The sequence below is a fragment of the Pristis pectinata genome, chromosome 1 (genome assembly GCF_009764475.1).
Source record: "Pristis pectinata isolate sPriPec2 chromosome 1, sPriPec2.1.pri, whole genome shotgun sequence".
NCBI classification, from domain to species: domain Eukaryota; kingdom Metazoa; phylum Chordata; class Chondrichthyes; order Rhinopristiformes; family Pristidae; genus Pristis; species Pristis pectinata.
The window spans coordinates 127215038-127241699 of record NC_067405.1 but is presented as its reverse complement, the minus strand read 5'-3'; the positions used below and the strand labels follow the sequence as shown (position 1 = coordinate 127241699).

At 39.1% G+C, this 26662-nt stretch overlaps 1 protein-coding gene across 1 annotated transcript in view; it reads left to right on the top strand.

Moving 5' to 3' along the window:
- kcnh5b (potassium voltage-gated channel, subfamily H (eag-related), member 5b) overlaps positions 1–26662 on the top strand; it is a 268909-nt gene that overhangs the window by 64643 nt on the left and 177604 nt on the right. Inside the window, exons 4-7 of the mRNA XM_052018025.1 lie at positions 887–1015; positions 7816–7931; positions 8478–8870; positions 23310–23739. Coding sequence (XP_051873985.1) covers positions 887–1015; positions 7816–7931; positions 8478–8870; positions 23310–23739 — 1068 coding nt within the window. The remainder of the gene's footprint in view (positions 1–886; positions 1016–7815; positions 7932–8477; positions 8871–23309; positions 23740–26662) is intronic.

The following is a 26662-nucleotide window of genomic DNA, read 5'->3' as shown; positions in this document are numbered from 1 at the left end:
TCCAGCACTTTGTTTTCATTTTACAATCCTAAAATGCATAATATTTTGCTTTTCTATCTAATGGACCTACCTACAATCTTAGGTTCACAGATGACTAAGTACTTTTTCTCTTCTCACAGGAACCACAAAATATAATTGATATTATCCTTTCCTCTTTGCCCTGATAATGATAGCAAATTATATACACCGGTATTTTGTCTATTTGTTCCTACATTCCTTGACATCTAATATCCTGCAGGAATCTATCAGATTTTGTTACAGTGATTGCTGGCTAAAATCTGATGGTACTTACCAAGACAACTTGCAGTTAGGCAAGTATAAGAGCCTGAAGACCCACACGCAATGATTCAGGAACAGCTTCATCCCCTCCACCATCAGATTTCTGAACAGTCCATGAACATGAGCTCGTTATTCCTTTTTCTTGTGCATTATTTACTTATTTTTGTGATTTATAGTAATTTTATGTCTTTGCACTGTACTGCTGCCACAAATTTCATGTCATATAAGTTAGTGATAATAAATCTGATTCTGATTCTCTGTGCTGAATTTCCCCAAGTTGCTTCACAAACAGAAAGAGATAAGAGGACAGGTGCTGATGTGTGGTGCGAGACACTAGAATGGATTAAGGTATGGGCCAAAGAATTGGGTTTCAAGGAAATCCTTCAAAGACAAGAGGGAGCTTTTGGGTCAGTGGAGTTAATTGATGGTGTAATAGCAGTGTACAATGTGATCCACCATCTGCAATGATCATACAGTCAGTTTCTGCAATAAACAAGACCAATTGTTCATTCAGATCAAACTTTAATGTACTTGTGTAGAACATGTGTTGATTTCTTCTCATTTAATAGCCTTTTTGGTGTATGTGCATTTTTTTCTCTATTGGCAGGAACTCCACTTTGGTTCTACATGCAAATTGCACCCATAAGAAATGAATACGACAAGGTGGTTTTATTTTTATGCACTTTCAAAGACATTACCGTATTTAAACAACCCATTGAGGATGAGTCAACAAAAGGTAATATTTCTTTTCCATTGCTAAGTTGGTATGTTTGCTATGAGAGAATTCAATGTGGTTTTCATTAAGCATAGTTTGCCTATTGTATCACTGGATTAAGTGCAGGCTGGCTGCTGTGAAAGAAGAAGAATGACAACTGTTACATTAGAAGTTTCTACTGTTGCTCAGAGTTCATCACAGGAAATTAGTGTTACTTCATTCTGTGGTTCACTTGAATATCTAAATATATTATTTGTCTTAAATTTTATATCAGCGCGTCTTCCCTCAGGGTCATCTACAGCCCAGCATCATTTTGTTTGCTCTCCTACTCAGCATGTAATACTACAACCTAACCTTCTTGGCAATTACTTGACATGTTATTGCAGTCCTGTGGTTACATGTGCAAAGGCCAAATTATTCTTTTTCATTGAGATTATCAGACTATCCCCTAAGCTAATTCATGCATGGTTTCATTGACATAGCCACAGAACCAATGTCTCCTTGACAGTAGGTAATAGAGGTAGCACTTTCAAAGACAATAAATTTTACTCCTTTAATCTGGAAAAAGTTTGGCTGCTAAAGTCAGTGCTCCAATCATTGTTAATTGTCCCAGTTTCTTTCTGTCTTTATTGAAGCCAGCTACTTTCAGTGCTGTATATTGTTTTGCGTGGCCAGGCTTCTTTACACTGACTTTAGGGTTTTATCACAGGATCCTTTAGCTCCAAACCTCTCCCGGCCTTCCAGCCCACCCAGACTCCAAACTGAAACAGTCCCCTCTTTTCCATCTGATCCTCCGATTCAGTCTCACTTCTCTCTCCTTCTCAGCCCTCACCCAAAGTCCCCAACATCCAACCCGCCTTCACCTCACCCCCGCACAATCAGCTGGCTTTCAATCTCTCCCTCAACTTCCTATATCCCACATCTTTCTTGCTTCTGATTTCTCTCATCTGCCATGCCCTACTGTCAATCCCTATCTTTCTTCTCCACTGTTTTTGATACAGACTCTCAACACCCACCAACCCAAAGTTTCCAGTTTCACACCTCACTGCACCCCAACCTAACTGCCTTCCCAGGCCCCACCACCCCACTACTCCTCCCCCTCTCATCTTTCTGGCAACCTCACGAATTACCTAAGGACTGCTGGCATGAGCAGTTCAATATTTGTTTATTTGTTCACTGTTTCCTGTTGCACTCTGTTGGAAAAGAAATAGAGTCCAATTACATGGATGTCTTGGGCTTCAGCTGTCAAGTGCAGGGAATTATACCCATCCCACTCCTCTATTGCTCCAAGGTGACCACTTCTGGACTTTTAGGTCCAAATAGAAACCAAGAAGGGAGGGCGAAAAATTTTCTGGCATTTTGAAACCAAGAAAGGTGGTTCTAAACATGGCAGAGGATCAAAGAAGGGACTTTTGGATGGCAGGGATGCAACACAACATGATAAGATAAGATTTCTTTATTAGTCGCATGTACATCGAGACACACAGTGAAATCCATCTTTTTGCATGGAGTGTTCTGGGGGGGCAGCCTGTAAGTGTTGCCACGCTTCCAGCGCCAACATAGCATGCCCACAACTTCCTAACCCGTAAGTCTTTGGAATGTGGGAGGAAGCCAGAGCACCTTGGGGAAACCCATACAGACACGGGGAGAACATACAAACTCCTTACAGACAGTGACCGGAATTGATCCGGGGTCGCTGGCGCTGTAAAGCATTACGCTAACGGCTACACTACCGTGCCTGTCTTCGAACTATTGAACCATTTTGTTCAGTCAATTAACATTTTAATCTTTGTCTTGAGCAAATAAAATATGTAAAGTAGTGCACAGATAATCACATAATTCTTTTGTATTTGGATGATCGTATTTCACCCATACACTGCCCCGGAAATGTTGTTTCCCATCTGCTATCAGAAGCTGAATGAGCTCAGGCCTGATTAGTACTTGGATGTGCAATCACCTGGGCATAGCTGGTGCAGGTGGGTTTACCTAGAGAGGACATGGATGCCACCAAGTCATTCTGTCTAAGAACTGCTTTCAGTGCAAAGCATGTTGCAGCATTTAAAATGCCCCAATGGATTCAGTAACCTTGGGACTGTCTTTGATGTTTTGAATAGAATTTGTCATTACTCGAGGTTTGCTTTCCACGCCACCAAACTTTCACCTTCAGATTTGCCTTGATGTTGTGCTGCAGTAATGGTCTTAGCTACATTTGATGTTTCTGATCTGAGCTCCACCTTCCTTTTCATTCCCAATGCAATAAAAATGTAATGTCAACTAATTTAATAAAAAGATGGTTGATCAGCAAATCAAAATGTTAACAGCGAAACTCTGAAGAGTTATATATCTGGGTCCCTTGAACATGGCAGATGTATGCTAATTGCTGATGTAGTCTGCCTATTGACTACATTTAGTGAGCAGCCCATACAGAGCAACTGCAGATTTATTTGCTGCAGTGCGGTGTTGTTTTCTAGAGTATTAATCAAATGGTACAGCACTTCTTTTTGGCTGTATTCCACATCTTAAAATTAATGGAAGATGGTTGAATATTTATCTCTTTGTCAAAATCTAATCCCTTTCACTTGATTTGTTTCTTATATGCTACATCCCTTTAGTTTGAGTAAAAGGATAGAAAACTGGCAAATGATCAATCAACTAATTCTTCTAGAGTGCCTTCTCCAGTTATTTCTTGACTTTGACTTTTGAATAACATTGCATTTTTTTCAAAATGACATAATTATTAACTGAATTATCAATGTTGTATATTGTAACTTCTGATATGCTTTTGGCTGGATCACAAATATCTGTAGATCTTAGCGGCTCAGTGATAAAGTGGTAACATTTGTTGTTCATCTCAGATTTCTGTGGCTTTGGCTTTGAATCATTGCAAAATTTCGCTGCCTAGAAATTAATTCCTGATCAGTAGTGCTAAGTGTGCTAGGTGGCTAAGCTCCAAGCTATCATTGACTTGTTCACTAAAGTATGTGAGACCCTGGACCTTACATTCAACATCTGCAAGACAAGGGTCCACTACCAACCTACCCCTCTGACGGTAAAGGTTCATCATAAGGCCGTGGCAAATATGGACCACTTCTCATATCTCAGTAAAGACACATATCAATGATGAAATTCACTGTTGCCTTCCATGCATCAACAGCCTTTGGTTGATTGAGGAAAAAGGTGTTTGAAGATCAAGACCTCAGATCAGGCACAAAACTCCTAGTCCGCTAGGCAGTCGTGCTCCCTGCCTTCCTAAATGCTTCTGGACTACCTACATCAGATACCTCAAGGCACTGGAAAGATGCCCAAAACTGTCTACGTAAAACCTCTAACCTTCACTGGAAGGACAAATGAACCAATGTCATTTTCTCTCGAAGGTCAACATCCCCACCATTGAGGCCCTAGATACACTCCATCAGTTCTATTGGGGAGACCAAGTTGTTCACATACCCAACAACAAACTCCTGAAATAAACATTCTATTCTGAGCTCTGTCAAGAGAAGAGGTTACCCTGTGGACAGAGTAAAAGTCCTCAAAGCCTTCTGAAAAATGCAACAGCCCCCTGACTCTTGAGAATTCCTGGGCTATGACCACTCAGAGTTGGGAATGACTAGCAGGATCGTATTGAGAAAATTGAGTCTATGTATTGGGAGCACACAGAAGCCACAGAACCCCTCTTGCCCTCCCTCCCCACCTGTAGAAGAGTCTGCAGTTCCCACATTGACCTCATCAATCACCTCAGTACTCACAAAACTGCAGTCATCCTCAAGGCTGAGGAACTGCCTGAGAGGAAGGAGGTACAGTAGTGTACACATACTGTATTGTTCCTCTGAAATTCATTCCATTGCTACTCAGCATGTTTAGCACTACTGATTGGGGATGAATTCCTAGGCATGGATTTCAACCAGCTCATCAGAAGCATGATGATATTTGTCTGATGGGTTCCCTGTGGAGGCTTGGACTAACACAGGAAACTCATAAATAAATCTGACAGATCCGGGTTGAATTCCTAGCCCCTTTCAGGCAAATGGTTGACTGTGAACAATCAGAGTTTAAGATGACAGGCAAGAGAATCACAGAAGGACAGAGTTTCAAAAATGGAAACAAAATGAATACAACCTATCCCAATTTCAGCAGTGGTTAGGGACTATGATGGATGGGAATTAAATAAAGACCAAGCATCTTCCCCATATTAAACCAGACAAAGCCGTGCAGTGAAAGCAAACATTGCTGGAACTATTTAGCAGGACAGGCAACATCTGTTTGAGTTATCATCGCTGTTAAATCAGGTTCTCTCCCCTGGCCTGCTGAGTATTCAAGCATCTTGTGTTTTATTTCCACTTTCTTGCATCCTCAAGGAGGATTTTTTGTATACAAATACAATTTTTTTGTATGCAAAAAAATTATTGAATGTTTTTAAATCATATAATTAATAAAACAATTTTAGATAAAAGTGCAAATAAATTGCCACACATTAGGCATCTACAGATATCAATTAAAACAAAGATTGATTTTTAAATGAGTACAACTTTTAAATACTGTGAAATATTTAAGTGAAGTATCCAATGTATAATCAAACCAACAAGCCAGCATTTTACTTAATACCTTTTGTGTTCTCATGACATTCCAAAATGTTTCACTGCCTTTGCATTATTTCTGAAGTGTAACAGACACAATAGGCAATTTTACACAAAGACCCTCAAACAGCACTGATAAATGATTGGTTAAACTCTTTTGGATGATGCTGTTTAAGTTCATCAAATGCTGCAGTGGGATGTTTAACATCCTGAGCCTACACACTGGCTTTAATTTAAAACTTCACCTGACAATGCATCACTGCCCTGAAATGTCTCCCCAAATTATGCATTTAATTTCTCGAGTAGAGCAGGAAATGATGATGTTCTGTGAGAGTGAGCCACAGCTAGGGGACAATTTTAACCTTCCTGGCAAGAATAAGGTGGATTTGGATCAGAAGCCTGCTTGACATACTGCTTGATTTGACTCGGCACTGGAGTCAATAAAATGAAGGTGTAAAATAAGCTTTTGTCTGGAATGTTTTACATTACCGCCAGGCAGATTAGATTAAAATTACCTTCTTAATGTACAATTGTGGTGTCGTGTTCCTGTGAAAAGAAGTGGAATTGTTGGCTTTTAAAGGTCTGTGTAACTGATTTATGCCTAATCTAGAAACAAACAAAGTAGTTTTGACATATATTCCTTTAATAATTCATATTATTTTATGTTGTAAACTTGCTGCAGATTAGGGTAGGCAGGCAAGTTGTCATGGCATAAATACACTGTTAGTTGAGCAAACAAAAACAGTAAATAAATGTAATATAAACCTCTAAATTCTAAGAATCTTTGTATCCAGTGGATACTTGGAGGATTTGGAGTAAAAGAGGGCTGAAGTAATTTCGGTGGAAAAAGACCTGAAGCTCAGGTTACAGAAAATATTCCTGACCCCATAATACATAAGGTAATATCCAGGTGATCTTTCAGCTACCTACAACCACCTGAATATGCTACCAAGGGCTTTCAATAAAACTGCTCTGCCTGTGTCGTTCAGCTTACATTCTGTGAAGCAGCCTAACCGACAATTGTTTGAGGTGCCTTTAGGCAACACTACCTTTGTATGGAGAAGGATTGGGAAGGCAATAGGAACGCCCACCCTGTTTCCACAGCAATCCTGGGAGACACTGCCACCTGTAATCCCTTCCACCCATTTTCCACTCCCTCTCGTGACCAACATAGCGGTTGTTGATGGTAAAGCAGCCAGACCAAAATGGACCTCATCATTGGCACTGAGCTGTCTCTTTAAGGCCAACTCTAATATTTTGCCTGTCAAAGCCAGAGGCTTGAGACCCAGTTTTGGATGAGCCTCATGCCTCTGGCTTTGACAGGCAACCCCACCAAATGAGTTGGGACCAGTTGCCGGACCTGAAACTTTGATAAAGATCTATAATTAACTTGGTGCTAGATTTCAAATAAGAATTCTCAATGCTCACTCACATCTTCCATATAACCTGAGTTGCCATGTGGAATCAGCACCATGTTGAAAGTATAGCTTTACCTGAAAATTGTATGGTGATTGGCAAAGGTATTGACATTTTTTTCTCATTGTCCGTGCATGTCCTTCAAGCAGAGCTCCCAGCCCAGTATTTCTTTGCTTAACATTGAAAGGTTAATGTGAAAAGCAAAATTTTCAGGTTTCCTTGTTGTGATCACCACAGTTTGTGAATCCCCTTCTCCGTGCACCTTTAAATGATCTCTGCTCCATGTTCAGTGCAGCCAATAATACTACATTTGAGGTGCTCTGAACACCTCTGCTAAGAAACCACTCAGAGAATTTACGGCAGTGGCTCGCATCAGATGATGTAGGAAAGGAGTTAGAGAATAAGTTGATGTGTACAATTAAATTTGTTAATTTTAAGAAGTATAGAAGAGGTGCTAAAGAATGGGTATTAAATGAATCATTAAAAATCCTATTTCCTATGCTAAGTAATATTTAAAACAATTTTACTTGCAACTTCCTGTTCAAGTTTAAATGTATTGTTTATTGTCATAGGTGTACAGGGTATAAATGCCATACAAGTTAGCTTCTTGCAGCAGCAGCACAGTACATTACAAACATGACAACTAGCATAGACTTAAATTAACATAAATTGCACATAATTTACACAATCCAGATTGCATCTATTTGAAATGATACACTTATTGTTCTGCAGGCAATACAGATTAATAACTGACTTGTAACAAGTAAAACTGTCACACTGTAAGAGTGGATTTTGGAGTAGGCAGTTACTGTATGTTTTCTTTAACGAAAGGGTGGGCAAAATTTGCTCGACTGACCCGGGCACTGACAAACAGTCGAAGTGTTTTGCAGCAGTTGACTCCGATGAACAAATCTGATGGGGTCCATAAACATTCGCGTCTTGCAGAGGTAAGTCTTGAACTCCTTTTTGCTAGACATTTTTCTTCAGAGCATTGGCCTGGACAAGAAGTTTATGGGGTAAAGAAACTCAATCCAAAATTTATGACAGGACACCAGAACTCTCGTTGGGAGATTGTCAGAGAATACTTTATCCTCCACTAAAAACCTGGACTTGAGAGATTCTCCTTTATTCTTGACTCTTGCCTCCAAGAATCTGTTGTTTAGATGTAAAGGTCAGAGGGAAAGGGGCAAGGATCCATGTTCCCTTCCTCTTTAACATTATTTTGGGATTTCAGGGACTTTGTTACATGAGACTCAGCTTGATCACAGCCACAGTAGGAAAAGGTTGGATGATAGTCCTTAATTGTGGTGGGATGGGAGATGTTCCTGATCTCCAGCCCCATTTCTCATATGTAAGGTCTGCCCTGTGTTCTGTGCAGAGTGCAGAAAAGTATCTGATTTATGGAGATGGAAGGACAGTTTATTTATATGTGTTGTACTTTTTGAAATTATGAAATGTTTGGATAACGTATCATGATTTTCTGTATATTTCAGGTTCTGCAGCTAGGATCTGACATCCTTCCTCAGTACAAACAGGAGGCTCCAAAGACTCCACCCCACATCATCCTACACTATTGCACATTTAAAACTACCTGGGACTGGATCATCCTTATTTTAACCTTCTATACTGCAATTATGGTTCCTTACAACGTGTCCTTCAGAACAAAACAGAATAATATTGCCTGGCTAGTGCTGGACAGTGTGGTGGATGTGATTTTCCTAGTGGATATTGTCTTAAATTTCCACACCACTTTTGTGGGCCCTGGAGGGGAAGTTATATCCGATCCTAAACTAATTAGAATGAACTACTTAAAAACTTGGTTTGTGATTGACCTGCTGTCCTGCTTGCCATATGACATCATCAATGCCTTTGAAAATGTGGATGAGGTAGGTCGCCATTTTTGGATTTATTGCAGTTAATAGCAAAGTTCTGTTTCCCTTGCTAGTGTTTAACATTGTGCTGTCAGTGTTAGCTTTGATTTGCAGCAGACCCCTGTGATGTAGTTCTGTTAGGGCTAAATTACGTTTTTGAATTCTTTGAGATTCTACCTCATTTATCTTGTGGAGTGAACATTTTGGGATTGTGACAGGAATAGCACTTTATGAAATGATGGTCAGCGGCTCCACAAAATGTTTAGTTTCCTGTCTATAAAGTGAAAAAAAAGTTGTGGTAACTGAAACACATCTTGTTTCTTGAAACAATTCCCCAACGGAATTTACAAGTAAAGATCAAGGAACTGAATGCTTTGGAATTAAATATCTGCTTTGCAAAATAAACAGAAAGATCAGTTATTCAGACATCTTTATAACTAGAGTAGCCTAACAGTTAAAATACGTCAGTTTGCAGGATCATCTGCAGTTTTTTGTAATGTTAAAATTATAAGAAAAATAGTTACAGATTGAAGGTTCAAGCACCGTGAGCCAAAACATTTTGTTGCTATGCCTACAATCATTAGATAGCAAAAAAGAGAGCCACAGGTACTGGAAATCTGAAATACTAGAAATATATTCCAGGTTGCCGGAGTCTGAAGACGAAGATGGCACTTTTGGTCAGAGTTGGCATCGCCATTTTGGATCCGACTGATAACAGTATCTAGTATTTTGTTTTTGTAAGGATGATCATCAGTCTTCGCTATTCTGGAAACTGTTGCTTCTGATCCTAGCAGAAACATTTCATTGAAGCAGAATTAGGCAGTTACCTTTTGATAGGTTACACCTCAGACTTGAAGTGTTCTTGAGAAAAAGTAATTTGGCCTTAATCGTAGTGCAACTGCACTCTGCTCCACCCCAATTCCCTAAAGCCACAGTAGCTTTCAAAGCTAATGTGAAAATTATATGAATGGTCATCTTACCTAACATGCAAATATTCCACTGCATGATGTGATGCTCTATACTCCCATCCTGGATTAGGTATTTCTGCTGCTGGTGCACCGACAAGGGCTGAGATTCATCCGTGTTCCAGAAAAAGGCTTCTTCATCCCTTTGACACCATAGGAATCATCCTGAGCACTCCTGGTGCAGAGGTTTGTGTACTGGGAACCTGTATAGGGAATTGACACAGGTACACATAATTCATTATAAATGGAAAATCCGTGAAGACCACAACCAAATCCCAATATGAATTGGCTTGCAAAGCTTTGACAGAAAAAATGGCAATACTAAACAAAATTAAAGCCTCTAACTAAAATTTTATTTACAGGAGGAGCTTTTTGTGTGAGGCCCATAAGGGTGCTTCATAAAATATTTGGAAGGAGAAAGTCAATGTTGCTGGCTATTGCGAAACAGGTCCACTTGTTCAGTACAGTGCAGGAACTGGAACAGGTATTGGGAGCCAAATGTAAAGCAAGTATACTTCCTTCCATTGTATAGGCTGTCCGACAGAGGTGGGTTAGCTCTCAAAACAAGAGGGGATTTGGTTTTGGTAGGAAGTTAAAATGTTCAAAGTTTGAAGTATCAACCCAGCTTCTAGTTTTGATGAAGGCAGGTCAAAGGTAGGCATCCAAGGCACTCAGGAGGTGGTCTGAATAAAACTGCATGCTTCAGATTTTATCTGCATTTTAACTTTGGAGCGGACTGACTAAGATTCCCAGAAACTCTGACAGATGAAGGGAGTCTCAAACTGCTGGATGAAGTAGGGAGCACTGGGGGTTAGGAAGAGCAGCATAGTTCCCACAAATTAACTATTCCACCCTGATTTTCCTTCCCCCAGTCTTCAAACAAATTTCCTAACCTTTGAATGATTGATGATTTGACCCTGCCTCCAGCCCAGTCTTTCTGAGCCCTATCCAAGCTCTGTTTCAACTTCATAACAGAGCTGATGTAGAAAGTCAATGTTGGCGGCTATTGTGAAACAGGTCCACTTGTTCAGTGTCATGCAGGAAATGCAGTATGTATTGGGAGCCGAATATAACACAAGTTTACTTCCATTGTATTGCCAGTCCTACTGGTCTGTTTTCCATGTCGATTCTGCTAATGATCTCATTCCTGATTTTCCATCCAAGACTTCTGATTTACTCTCCCTACTCCATTCCTATTAACGTATTTACTGTTTTTCACCCCATCCCTTCACTCTCTGGTCCTTCTGATAACCCCATAATTCCAGAATTCGCAATCCCCTCCCCCCACTTTACTCATAACTCTGGGCGTTCCCAATTCCATATCCCCATCCGCTTCTGTCCATTCTCCTCTCCCCACTTTACCCCACTGCCTGCATGATCCCTTCCTCCCTCCCTCCTTTCCTTCTCCTGGCTGCCACCAATGACACTGGCCCTGTCAGCATCACTGGCTGCACAGTAAGAAAAGCAAAGCTCTTCCTGATTGTAGTTCTTTCTACAGCCACACCCCCCCCAACCCCACTCCTCCACCCACTGGTGTCACAAGATTGAACAAGTACCAAAGTCCACCCTGGGAGGAGAAAATCAGTCGATGCTCATTATGTTCTTTGACTGACTTTTCTTCTATTTAAATTAATAAAAGGAAACTTGGTCAGGCTGTGTGTATAGATGTGTGATTTTCCTCACTGATTCTTCTCTCAATGCTCTGGGAACAGTCTGCGCACAGGAGATGTAGACAAAGCTTGACCCAAATGTTTAAGCCTGGTTCTGCCTCACTCAGTAATGAAATAATCAGATGCAGCCTACTCACTAGTCACAAGGTATGTAGTTCATGGTGCCAAAAGCTTGCAGTCTCTGAACTGGACATGGCTAAGTATATATAGAATGCATAATGCCATAGCAGTGATTATCTGCCCATTACCATGCTCAAGAAGAACAGTTTGTAGAAGTTGCATTTCCCGAGGGACACTTCAGCACAAGGTTCTGGCGCAGATCAACCTGTGAAGGTCTGACCAAGTGTGATTCTGATGTGTTCTTTAGAAGTGCACTGATCATGGTATACTTTCAGTGGTGCTCTGTGAAGCAGTGAGAACCAGAGCAGTTATCATTCAAAATAGTCCCCTTCATCCCCAGTTGGAAAGTGCCATGAAAATGCCCAGCACACCAACCTGTCGATGGTCATTGGCAATTGAATACACAGGGCAGTAAATCGGATGCAGAGCTATGCTGATACCAATTTAAATGCGGTACAGGTTGGCATAGCTGTGGACTGCAACAATTAGCTAAAGCCATAAACATGTATCCCAGGCATGTGGAGGAATCCCCCATCCATTGAGAAACTTTCAGATGAAGACTCTGGTGTAAACTGTTCCATTACATGCCTGCAGATTCTACTTCATGCCTTCAGGTTACTTTTCCTTTCAATGTCACATTTCATTTGCCTTGCAAAAAAGACCATCAGTTTCTTTTTCATCATTCAACCAAGCTTCAAGAATTTCCAGTCTCATATTCAACCCTTTGACTTTAGTTGTCCTTATCCCTTCAAATCACATCTGATTGCAATTTTCCTATTCCTTCCTCCTCCTCCTCTCCACAGTAAGTCCCTGCTTTGCAGGCCCAAGACACGCAAGTGTGAATCATTATACAAATGAGCTGGTCAGAGAAAATCAGGCACTGTCAGTACCCACTAGAGATACCTTTTCAACAGGATCAATAGAAATTAAAATCCAGCAGGTTTACTTGTCGAAGTGGTGAAAGTGAACATTATGCCCTACTGAATTTTGCATTTGCTTCCAGCCATTCTGGAGGAAAACTGTAAAACTGTGTTTGTACAGGAAAACAGAGTAAACTGTGTTTGCAGGCACGGTAGTGTAGCGGTTAGTGTAACACTGTTACAGCGCCAGCAACCCAGGTTCAATTCCAGCTGCTCTCTGTAAGGAGTTTGTACGTTCTCCCTGTGACAGCATGGGTTTCCTCTGGGTGCTCCGGTTTCCTCCCGCATTCTAAAGATGTACAGGTTAGGAAGTTGTGGGCATTCTATGTTGGTGCCAGAAGCATGGCGACACTTGCGGGCTGCCCCCCAGAACACTCTACGCAAAATATTTCGATGTACATGTGATGAATAAAGATATCTTGAATCTTAAAAAATCTTAAAAATCTGACAAGGCTAGCTATTTTCCTTTTCAAACACAAGAATCATTTCTATGATATTTTTCAGTTTGTTGTTTTTTTTAATAATCTATAGAGCCAGGTGTAAGGTCAGCAAGGATTAGTCTAAACATTTATGCATTTGTAAACCATGGAGCATAGACAGTGAGCAGAACGACCTTAATCTGAATGATTGACTTTGAGAGACCAGTTCTGCTGCAGTGCTAATCAAGAGTAAGAGGGAAATGTTACAGATAACAGGATGCTGAAATGCATGATAAGAATATTTTTAAAGTAATAAATGGCGCAATGCTTTAGCAGATGCACTCTTCACAGTGAACGGTGTTGTCAGGATTTATGTGATCGAATCACAGTAGTAGATAAAGGTTAGTGCATTGACGAGAGCTCCCAGCAGCCTGCTGACACAAGTGATAAGACTCAGACATTGACATGATGGCACTATCCAGCCATTCCTCGAATAACCAAATCTTAAGGGAGATTGTGTTACAGTTTCATTCCTCTGCAGATAGCCATTTCCCACCTTGATAGCCATTGATGTACTGTGTGAATAGGTAACAATGACTGACAAAAATCCTAGCTGAGACTTCACCATGTTCCTGAAATTTTAAATCCCAACATAGTTAATCATAAACAGTGCAATATATATCTATGAAAAAAGCATAAAAAATCTCCAGGGGCACTCACCTTGCAAGTTTATCAGCTTGTAGAATGAGTTTCCATTATTTGCATGATCCACAAACAATGAAACTGCATATGGACACACTAGGATTTTCCTTACCATTGCTTCCAGCAGGGAGTGAAACTTCATGATGGTCTGTCTGCCAGAAATAAAATGGTCATGTTTTAAAATAAACTCAAAGAAATTCCAGTAACACTTATTCCTTAAATGGGTTGAATGCCCTACGAAGAGAACTTTCCATAGACATTCCCATGTTTTATCTTTAGCTTACTGGTTGACCTGGAGTCATTTTGTCTGAGAAGAAAAATCATCTGCTACATCAAGCAGCTGGTGTGGATTATCTTACAGTTCTTAAAATTGAATAAATGAGGTAGAACAATCAGTTTTCTCTCCCCTAACTGGTTAGTACCTCTACTTTCATTTGCTACTGTCTCCATCATCTCCGTTGCTTCAAGAATCCTCACCTCCCTTCTTCCATGTTCTCTGTTATCACACCTCCCCTTTCCACATCTGATTCTGGTATTTATCTCTTGTAAGTGCAAAACCCTTGTACTTCTTTCCCAGTGCTATTTTCAACCATCCATAGCCATTTGCACTTGAAAGAGGTCAGTTCTTCTTTCTCCCCATCACTGCTTTTAGTTTGGCCATCGAGCTACATGTTTGGTGTCTCCTCAGTAAGTAAGCAAGAAGTAGAGCAGCAAAACTCTAATAATTCAGCATCCTCAGAACACTGGTGGTGCTTAAATGACAGATTTTCTGGACTGATGAATGTTACTCCTATCCAACACATTTTCAAATTACCTTTTTTTATTAGATGTCACGTGGTTAATATACAGTAGTAGTACTATAAATTTTTCAGTGAACCCAATGTATTTAAAAGGAGCACAAGAACTGGGACCTATGAGTTTAAAGGGTATGTAGCAGACAAGGCACCAGTGAGTTTAAAGGGAGCATGGGAAGTAGGGCCCCAGTGAGTTTAAAGAGAGTGTGGGAAATAGGGCCCCAGTGAGTTTAAAGAGAGTGTGGGAATAGGGCCCCATGAGTTTAAAGGGAGCATGGCAAACGAGGCAGCGGTGAATTTAAAGGGAGAGTGGGCAACAGGTGAATTTAAAAGGAGTGTGGCAAGCAAGGCCAGTTGAATTTAGAGTGAGCATTGGAAACAGAGCCCTGGAGAGTTTAAAGGAAATGCAGGAACTGAGGCCCCAGAGAGTTTAAAGGAGGCATGGCGTACAAGGCTCAGGTGAACTAGATGCCTAACTATCCGGATTTCTGAATAATCACATAGTGGATTATTGAAGCAGGGATGAAATCCAGAAGTCGTCATTGAGTTTTTGTTGTGAGGTGACACTTGTTAAAATAATTAAATTTAGTTTTCAGCTTCACAGCAGAAAATCAACTTTCAGTTAGCACTTTTTATTCCTTCCAGGCATGAACTGCCATTTGCAAATGGAATATTTTATCTGGCCAATTATATTAAATCTGAACATCTCCATAGTCTCATATCTCTTCCCCTGCAGCAGCTAATTAAGCTAAGTACTCAACATAGTTCCTGACCCCTGACAAAGAAAATAAAACATCATGTTATAGACTGAGTTATTTTGGCAATGCTGATTTTGATTGATTTTGCATTAAAAATTAATTAGCTGATGTTAAGTTGATGGCTCTATGATGCCACTTGTTTTTCCAAGATTAGAAGTGGTTACATTTAAATTCTGCTTGTTAGTGAAACTGCAAATTTTCCACAGCTGTTTAAGTCTTCAATACTCATAAATGTGATTAGAATAAATATCGGAGTAAAGCAGGAATTAAGAAACTTTGCTTCTACTATTCTGCCATTCCCTCTTTCTAAAGCATGAACAATCAGACAATCAGTTTAGAATGTAAATAAACTGTGAAAATAATGATTTAAATTTGAAATTAATTATTTTTAAGGAGTTCTTCACAATTCAAACAACTATCAATAGTATTTGCATAACTGATATTCAAAATTTTGAATCAAAGACTAAGTCTTTATTATTTATTGATGTTAATTACTGAGAATTTCAGAACGTAGACTGAGAGCGGCCACACCATACATAGAAAGTAAAATGTGATGCATATAATTATTTAATCACTTTTAAATGGGGCTGTTTCAACAGAGCAACTTGTTACTAATTATTTGCAATAATGAAATGCTACTTAGCATGAAACTTACAAGTGTATTGGCTGTCAATCAAATATTTAATGGGAATGCAAATAATGTAAACTAAATTGGATAATCTATTTGTTTTCACATTTTCAAAAAATAGCAAAAATATTTCTGGCATTGCTGCAATTTTGCTAAACTGTGCTATTACAAAATTTCAAAATAAAATCATATTATTTTTACTACATTGTAATTAGATTCAAATATATTCACGTATTTGATTCCTATGGCTTTTTTATATTCAACCAGTATACAAAGAAAATCAGACATACAAATGGGTTTCCTCTAAGAGGAATTCTTTAACAGAAGCATGTATTGAATTGTTTAATGTTATTCTTCATCATTAGAACTGCCAACATTTTTTATCTGCGACAGTCAGAGAGAAATAACAAGTCTAATTTGTGATTTCCCCCCATCCAGAGAGGTGAAAACAATGGTTAGGAATGGAGCAGGTAGCATAAAATGCCAGAAAATCATCTGCTCTCTGTTTTTTCTATTTAATAGCAGTAGTAGTTTTCAGGTTATTTAACAGAACAGCAATCTATCTCGAAGAAAAGCATTACGAGTGCGATTTTTCAAAAATCCAATTTACTAAGTTTATTTTTTAACCCTACTTGCTTTTCCCCAACTGAATTTATTTGCATAATGTAAAATATTCTTGAAATGCAACATTCAGTAATTCAATGTGTCAATGTTAGGTTTCTAATGGGATGAAGTCAGGATTATTAGTTGCCATTATTTAAAGACTCCTTATAATCATCTTAATTAAATATTTCAGGGATTCCACCTTGCTCAGAAGTCATTTGGGCTTTGTGAGCTAAGAGCTTATCAATGCCAGAGGCTAAAATTTTATTTCTTCCCTGTGAGTCTGGGTTTACCAGAGAAATAAAGGACTGGAGATGCTGGAATCTAGATGAAAAACATGATGATGCTGGAGCAACTCAGCAGTCCAGGCAAGGCAGCATCTGTGGAGAAAAGCAGGCAGTCAATGTTTTGGGTCAGGACCCTTCTTCAGGATAGAGTTTGGTGGTTTGCCAGAGTTGTTTTTATATGGTCAATATAAGCATACAACAAGGGCATTATTTGCTTGTGGTGACACTAATATTTTACATGGTTGTAAGCATACATTCTTGTTAAATAATTTGACAGCACAGTTACAATAATCCCTTCAGCCATTTCTCTCTCTCTGGCCAAGATTTGCTGACTGTCTTACATATTGTCAGTTGTAATTGAGTTGCAAAGAAGTCTCAACATCTGTGAGTCCATATTGTGCTTACAGAAAATACTGTTACAGTCTGAAATAAAAACCAGAAAATGCCAGAAACACTCAGTGAGTCAGGAAGTGTGTGGGGAAAGAGAAACAGAGTTAAAGTTTCAGGTTGGAAAGTTTAGGCTAGCAACAAAGTCTGATGAAAGGTTTCTGACCTGAAAATTTTGGTGGGGTGGCTCTGTTGGTAAAAATTGAAATCAATCCTCAGCAAGAAGTGACACAGGATCAGAAGATGTGGAATCCTTGTGGCTAGAGTTAAGGAATGCAAGGGTAAAAATACCCTGATGGGAGCTATATACAGGCCTCCGAATAGTAGCCAGGATATGGGGTACAGTATAAAAGCAAAAGAGAGGGCATATAATATTGCAAAAACTGACACATGAATGATAGAGAAATGGAGGGCTATGTGGGAGGGAAGGGTTAGATAGATCTTAGAGCCAAAGGGCCTGTACTGTGCTGTTATGTTCTATGTTCTAGTGGGAAGCTAGAGGATTGGGAAGCTTTTAAAAACCAACAGAAGGCAACCAAAAAAGCAATAAGGGGAGAGAAGATGAAATATGAAGGTAAGAGAGCTAATAATATAAAAGTTTTTTTCAGATATATAAAGAGTAAAATAGAGGCGAGAGTGGACATGGGACTGCTGGAAAATGACACTGGAGAGGTAGTAATGGGGAACAAAGAAATGACAGACAAACTGAATAAATACTTTGCATCAGTCTTCACTGTGGAAGACACCAACAACATGCCAGGAATTCGGGAGTCAGAGAGCAGAAGTGAGTGTAGTCACTATTACTAAGGAGAAGGTGCTTGGGAAGCTGCAAGGTCTGAAGGTGGATAAGTCACCTGGATCGGATGGACTACACCCCAGAGTTCTGAAAGAGGTAGCTGAAGAGAGTGTGGAGGCATTAGTAGTGATCTTTCAAGAATCACTAGAGTCAGGAATGGTTCCAGAGGACTGGAAAATCGCTAATGTCACTCCATTCTTTTAGAAGGGAGGGAGGCAAAAGACAGGAAATTATGGACTGGTTAGCCTGACTTTAATGATTGATAAGATGTTAGAGTCCATTATTAAGGATGACAATAATAGGATTATTATTGATGACATTAAGGATGAGGTTTTGGGGAACATGATAAAATAGGTCAAAGTCAGCATGGTTTCTTTAAGGGGAGATCTTGCCTGACAAATCTGTTGGGATTCTTTGAGGAAGTAGCAGGCAGGATACACAAAGGAGAGTCAGTGGATGTTGTTTACTTGGATTTTTAGAAGGCCTTTGACAGGGTGCTGCACATGAGGCTGCTGAACAAGATAGGAGCCATTGTATTACAGGAAAGGTACCAGCACGGATAGAAGATTGGCTGACTGGTAGCAGGCAAAGAGTAGGAATAAAGGGGGCCTTTTCTGGTTGGCTGCCGGTGACTAGTAGTGTTCCCCAGGGGTCGGTGTTGGGTCTGCTACTTTTCATGTTATATGTTAATGATCTGGATGAAGGAATTGATGGCTTTGTGGCCAAGTTTGTGAATGATACAAAGATAGGTGGAGGGGCAGGTAGTGTTGAGGAAGCAGGGAGTATGCACAAGGATTTGGTCAGATTGGGAGAATGGGCAAAGAAGTGGCAGATAGAGTATGGCATAGGGAAGTGTATGGTCATGCACTTTAATAGAGGGAATAAAGGCATAGACTATTTTCTAAATGGGGAGAGAATTCAGAAATCGGAGGTGCAAAGGGACTTGGCACAAAAAGTGCACAAACTGGTAAAGTGAGCATAGTTTGCCCTTTATGGCAAACACATGATACTAAGCCGTCACACCCAAGTTATTTTAATTATTGTTTTTGAATGTACACTAAAGGTAGAATCTTTTCTAGTACCATCGAACTAGAATAGTAAATGAAAATAAAATTGCAGATGTTGGAAATCTAAAAAAAGAGAAAATGTTAGAAACACTCAGCAGGTCAGGCAGTATCTGTGGAAAGAGAAACAGTTAAATAAGACTAATGCCTCCACACTCTCTTCAGCTACCTCTTTCAGAACCCTGGGGTATAGTCCATCTGGTCCAGGTGACTTATCCACATGGTCATGCACTTTGGTGGAGGGAATAAAGGCATAGACTACTTTCTAAATGGGGAGAGAATTCAGAAATCGGAGGTGCAAAGGGACTTGGCAGTACGAGTGCAGGATTCCTTAAATGTTAACTTGCAAGTTGAGTCGGTGGTAAGGAAGGCAAATGCAATGTTAGCATTCATTTTGAGAGGACTAGAATATAAAAGCAAGGATATAATGCTGAGGCTTTATAAGGCATTGGTCAGACCACGTTTGGAGTATTGTGAGCCGTTTTAGGCCCCATATCTAAGGAAGGATGTGCTGGCATTGAAGAGGGTCCAGAGGAGGTTTATGAGAATGATCCCAGGGATGGAAGTGTTAATTTATGTGGAGCGTTTGATGGCTTTTGGCTTGTACTCGCTATGAAGGGGGATCTCACTGAAACTTACCGAATATTGAAAGGCTTGGATAGAGTGGATGTGGAGGGGATGTTTCCAGTATTGGAAGTATCTAGGTCCAGAGGGCACAGCCTTAGAATAAAAGGACGTTCCTTTAGAACATAGATAAGGAGGAATTTCTTTAACCAGAGGGTGGTGAATCTATGGACTACATTGCCATGAACAGCTGTGGAGGCCAAGTCATTGGGTATATTTAAAGTGGGGGTTGATAGGTTCTTGATTAGTAAGGGTGTCAAAGGTTACGGGGAGAAGGAAGCAGAATGGGGTTGAGAGGGAAAAATAACTCAGCCATGATCAAATGGTGGAGCAGACCTGATGGGCCAAATGGCATAATTCTGCTCCTGTGTCTTATTTAACTGTTTCTCTTTCCACAGATACTGCCTGACCTGCTGAGTGTTTCCAACATTTTCTCTCTTTTTAGATTTCCAACATCTGCAATTTTATTTTCATTTACTATTCTAGTTCATTGGTACTAGAAAAGATTCTACCTTTGGTGTACTATTCAAAAACAATAATTAAAATAACTTGGGTGTGACGGCTTAGTATCATGTGTTTGCCATAAAGGGCAAACTATGCTCACTTTACCAGTTTGTGCTTTTTTTGTGCAAGCTAGCAAATTCTACCCCCTTTCCTAATTGCACATGTACTGTTTTTTTTATCAGAACATCAGTCTGCTTATAACTATTGCATGCACTGATATCATCATCTGTGCTTTCATCCAGTGGAAGTTACTTAATAATATTGTAATCCAGACACATAATAACTGCTTTCAAACTTAATGTTAGTCTGTGTTAAAAATTCCATCTGTCTCTGTGGCAAGCATTTTGCTTTGAGATTACTGCATTGCAATGGGTGTGGGGTGGTGGGACGGAAAGTCCATGGGGAATGAAGGGCTGAAGAACTAAAAAAAAATTGTCCAACCTTTAAATGCCTTGTTTTACGGTAGGAAATTTTTCATCTCAATTCCTTGCAGTAGCCCAGTCTCTGTCAGGAGTTGCCTGGAGTAATTCACGACTGTTGAACCCAAAAGTTACCTGTCGTAATCACAGACAAATTGGAAAATTCACGCCAAGTTTTTAGTGATTTCAAATATCCTGAAATACTTACACCTAAGTTACTGTTCAAAGAGTGGCTTATACTTTATTATGGCATGGGATCAGAAGGTTATCTTGGATCTTTATTGGTGTGTGCGTGTGTGGAATCATATTTTGTGGGTCGGTCAAGATTTCAATTAAAAATAACAGTGCATTTGATTATTAATCCTTCCCCTGTGATTCAGAATTACAGGATCTATAGCTTCAATAAAGCTGAGTAATGAAAGTTATAACGATATAGCATGATGCTCTTTAAATAGAAATGCTGTAGAAATCAGAATTTAAGATTCATGATTTAAACCGAAGGTCCAGACATTGGAAGAGTGAAATTAAATAGATAACAGTTACACAGAAAAATCACAGGGATAATGGGCCAAATTGGTAACTTCTGTGCTATATAACTCTGATTCTGTTTGCATGATAGTAATCAGCAAGTAAAATTATATTTGGCTTTGTCTTTCATAACAAGATCTGGATAATTCCCATTGCCTTGTGTACCTGGCCTGTGGAGATTGACAAGTTGAAAGGGTTTATCATTCTAGCCTTATAAATCTGAATTTTCTTGTGGTTATGAATGCAATGTGGAACAAACTGAGCCCTTTGAAGTTGTGGGCAAGTTTAGACACAAAACCAAATGTGGAGGTAACTGTACATGAATAGAAATAGAGTTGTTTGTGGAAGGAGGAATATATTGCTCAACGGATTGAATCAGCTTCACCTTCACTGGTTCTATAGACAGCAAGATTACTACTGACTTCACAGACATTCTAGTCATAGATATTGTCTGAGGAACATTAATTAATGAACAAGAGGTTGCTGACTATAAAGAATTTCAAAATGAAATTAAAAGTAATTTAATATTGTGGAAAGAGAATTAGTGGATATTGATTCAGTTTTGATTAGCAAAGTTCTGGTAGTATTATGTTATTTCAATTTCTGGAAATAGGTTTCTGAGTTTTATTGCTTGCTGATCAAAACTAATGCAATGTTCAGAGCAGATTATTACCGGTTAGATCACATAAAGAAGGACTTGGACATTTTGTCACAAATTAACTATATCAAGGTGATAATGTAAATCACAATAAAGGTAATACAAAACAGAGACAGAGGAAAGATTGCAGAGACAGTCCTGATGAAGGACTCGGCCCGAAACATCGACTGTTTATTTCCCTCCATAGATGTTGCCTGACCTGCTGAGTTCCTCCAGCATTTTTTCTGTGTTAATATAAAGCAAATATGTTTGTATCCAATCCAAAACTGTGATGGAAATTGTATGTTTTTAGACAGGAGTTGTTTTAATTTGCTTGGTATAAGAAACAGTATTTTGGTGGTTGAGGTGCCAAACAAGAGGTTTCAAAAAGATATTTGACCAAATTTTGAAAGGTGAGCTGCAGGTTGGTTATAAAATGCCCAGCTGCAAGACTAATATTCTTTAGGGGTGAACATACACATCAAACAAGCCTCAGCCATGTTTGATGGTCCCCACATGAGCTTAATTCTTAATGGTCTTGGGGAAGGAGGACAAGAACTGCTGCTTGCGAATATTACTTACACAAATCCTATGATGAAATCAGTGTGAGTAGAGCAGAATGTAAATATTCATTTACTTGTTCTTTTGACTATAGATATACTGTCTTAATTTACATTAAAATAATAACCAGAAAGAACAATTCCAGTTTACTGAGTAGATACAAACCTTTGGACCAAATTTTACCTTGATATCTTTACTTCAGCTGACAGAATGCACTGCAATTGCAAAGTGAAAAGTTTTGATATAAATACATCAGTAAAACTATTAATATCAATATAGATCTAAATCTATTAGTTCATGTTGATTTTTATAAACGTAATTTGGTAATGATCAAAACACTGTCAGAATTCTGTGAAATATTGGGAAGGATATTGAATAATAGAACCCTATAATTTCACTTCAGCTCATCATGTCAGCACCAATTAATCCATCTGGAAGTTCACTTCCATGCCCTTTCACTGTGTGATGTTCCCCATTATACAAGTTGTAGTGAGACAGATTTTTCTGTGTTGTACTTGGGTATAAACAATTGCCTGAGCAAAGGATATTGAGGAAACACGAACAGAAAAAATCTATTGTTCTTAATAGATCCTACTGCTTTCATAATCACCCAGTTGGTAGATGAGAAAAAAGATTGGACATCCTTTGTTAAAGCTGTGCACTCCATTCAGCTGAGGAAGTTTACCCTTCTTTCATAATAATAATTGGACAACAAATGAAGTTGAACACCAGATAAAGACAATTCACCATAACAACAATGCCATATCAATATTTGTACCATAAGCAACACTTTGGATGCCTGTCAGTGGATCATACTTGCACTTTCATTATTAATGGAAAATGCCATATACTTATTGGTACTTTAGAGAATTATTAAAACATGGTACAGAATGAGGTCGTTCAGCCCACCATAACTGTGCTGACTCTTTTTAGGAACTAATCAAATAGTCCCACTGAATGCCTGGCCCCATGGGCTTTCTACATCATTTTGTCAAATAAACACAGCTCTCTCTCTTTGGTTTTGGTATCTTTTACAAAATAACACAATTCAATATCTGTTGATTTCAGGGCATTAGCAGCCTGTTCAGTTCCCTGAAGGTTGTACGTCTTCTGAGACTTGGCAGGGTTGCCAGGAAGCTGGACCATTACCTCGAATATGGCGCAGCTGTGCTGGTACTTCTGGTCTGCGTCTTTGGTTTGGTGGCTCACTGGCTCGCCTGCATCTGGTACAGTATTGGGGACTATGAAGTCATCGATGAAGTCACCAACAAAATAAAAACAGACAGCTGGCTTTATCAGCTTGGACTAAGTATTGGAACACCCTACCATTTTAATGCCAGTGGCACTGGACAATGGGAAGGGGGACCCACAAAGGATTCACTGTATATATCTTCCCTTTATTTTACCATGACAAGCCTTACCACAATAGGATTTGGCAACATCGCTCCAACCACAGATGGGGAGAAGATATTTTCTGTGGCTATGATGATGGTTGGCTGTGAGTATATGTATTTTTTTTAACTGCCATTTAAGATGGATTACCAAATTATTTCATTTAAATTCTCGTATCCATTCAGTGTTAAGATGTTGCATTGACTTAGTGTTTTGCTGGAGCAGTGCATCCCTGTTCGTCAGACTTTCCTGTGCTTGTTAGGTTTTAACATATTTTTGCTCCCAGGATTGCTGGAAGTACTAACAGAAAATGGTACAGTGAGAGCAACTTTCTGTCTGAGACCTTGGCAAACAAAGGAGAACAACAGTATAATTCCTCAACCAACAGGATTGCAGGACTGAGAAATAACCAGTTAGGATGAATGAGAAAAAGATACATTGAAATGAAAAATGAAATATAGAGAAAAGAAAAATTGGATTCATAGACAGTGAAGAAAGGCAAAGTGGAACATATTAAAAATCTTCAACAACAACTCACAACCAAAAGTAATAAGACACGATACTCTAAATTGTTCACTTTCCAGGTAAAAGGGGTTTATTTGTGGTCATTAACATTTATCACATAGTCAAAAGGTACTAATTGTAGATTTAACATTCTATGGAGGGTTTAATAGGCAATTAATATGCACATCCAGCAATTTCATTAAAATCAACAGGTAGTTAAGACCTATATCCTGATCTTGTGAAGCTAGTGGTGCAGCAATATATGGCATTTTGCAATTCACAAACTATCTCTTCCTTGTGACATTGCCAGCTGATTTGCACACCAGTAAAGGTGTGTGTAACTCATATGTCACTACTTCAGCAAAATTTGGGTCATTTTATATTCCTCATGATTTTAACAAAATGTTAAATAATTATCTATTTGATAATATATTATCCTATTCAGTAGCTCTAAAACAAATCAGTTTTGGTAAAGTATGTGGAAATATCCATTATGGTTTGAATCAACACTATTAAATTATTAGTACAACTGAACATACATATATACCTTGTCATTACTGATGACTGCATAAGAAGCAAAGCACATGAAAGCTTGTAAGCTGTTCAATATATGGTCATTGCTACTGCAATCCAGAACTACTAAGTGGTAATTGCTTTAACTATATTTGAAAATTACGTTATTTTTCTTTTCATATATTTTAGTTGGCATACTTACATCTCCATGAGACTGGGAAATACAGTTTTCAAACTTAACTGAGGATATACCATGTAATATTTTTAGCTTGTACTCTATCAGTAGTGTCTCACGTACATTGTCTACTGACCACAAGTCATCAGTCATGCCAAGACACATGGTCTTGACATTCCATTGTCAGAGGTGGAAAGTTCTAGTTTTCTCTTTCTACTGATGCTGCCTGACCTGTTAAGTGTTTGCAAGATTTTCTGTTTTTATTGAAGTATCACTTTGGAATTTTTAGTGGATAGGTTGAAACTTGGAAATAGTTCATTGGGGTGATGGAATTGAAGATATATTGGTTGCATGTGATTTACCTTATAAATAGTCACGTTATCCTAAACCACATCATAAAATAAATCTAATTTTGGCTCCAATTTCCATCTTACAACTGACATTTTTCCTGATGTCACAATTAGCGCTGTTGAATAATGAATTATTATAGAACATAGAACAGTATAGCACGGAACAGGCCCTTTGGCCCACAAGGTTGTGCCGACATAGCTAATCCCTTCTACCTACAGAATGCCCATATCCCTCAATTTTCCTCTCATTCATGTGCCCATCCAAGCCCCACTTAAAAGCCCCCAGTGAATTTGCCTCCACCTTTTATATCTGTTATATCTGTGACCAGGGCAGAATGATTCTTCCAGATAGAACATAAAACAATACAGCACAGGAGCAGGCCCTTCAGCCCAACATGCCTGAGCTGACCATGATGCCAATCAATGACTCAGATCCTTCTGCAGGTCCTCAGCAACTGCTTCAGCTTATTGTTTGTCTTAGTCACAAGGACCCCACCTACCCAGTCAGTGCAGACGATAGTTTTGTAAATGCACCAGCAGACATCTGCAGTTTTGATCAGATCCCTAAGGGCAATGCTGATAAATAATGGCCCTGTTGTGGGTACTCCTTGCTGACCTCTTGCTTGAATTTTAAGTCATATTTCTGTAATGAGCTGAGTGTGTTGTCTGTCTCAGTTGGTGTTATCAGAATCTTTGCTTGCTGTCATATAGAAAGCTGGAGAGAAAACCAACATTGTAGCTCGATGCCAATTGACCATTTGAGTTAATCAGTTGTAGTTGATGCCTGACTCCCGTGGAGGATCTCTCATGAAAGATGTGCGAATGATAACAGGATTTTCCAAGAAAAAAGCTCAGTAACAAGTGAAACAAAAGGAGTTGGTACATCATTTTTTTGATTTCTTGCAACAAAAATAATAGAAGAATAAGATGAGAAAAGGCCATTTGGCATATCCAGCCCCAGATCATCATCTGCAACATTATTTATTTATACCTTTTTGTTATCTGAGCCTCCTTTATGTGCTATATGACAATAGTTCCTTCGCTGTTTCTGTTGATCTGATAATAACAATTCTGACATGGATAGTGAGTGACTCTTATAGCTTTTGACGCGAGCCTCAATCAATTAGAATACTCTTTCAAAATTATAAATAACTGAATGGAGTTTAGGTTTGAACTGGCAATCTGAAATGCCCTTTTTACAGGATGCCAAATATACATCTACAGTAATAGAGAGGTTTTGAACCCACAAAATATGTGATTCACGGTTTTTTGTGCAGTAATGCCAAGCTAATTACCCAGTTTAGTCCCATATTGAGGATTTTGGTACATTATTTGGGTCATAGAATCATTGACATTTAAAACACAGGAGGAGGCCATTTGGCTTACTGTGACCATACTGGCCAAAAGCAGACCTTGGGTTAATCCCACTGCAGGGTGTAGACCTACGCAGGCTACAGCTGTTCAAGTGCTTGTCCAGGCGACAGTTT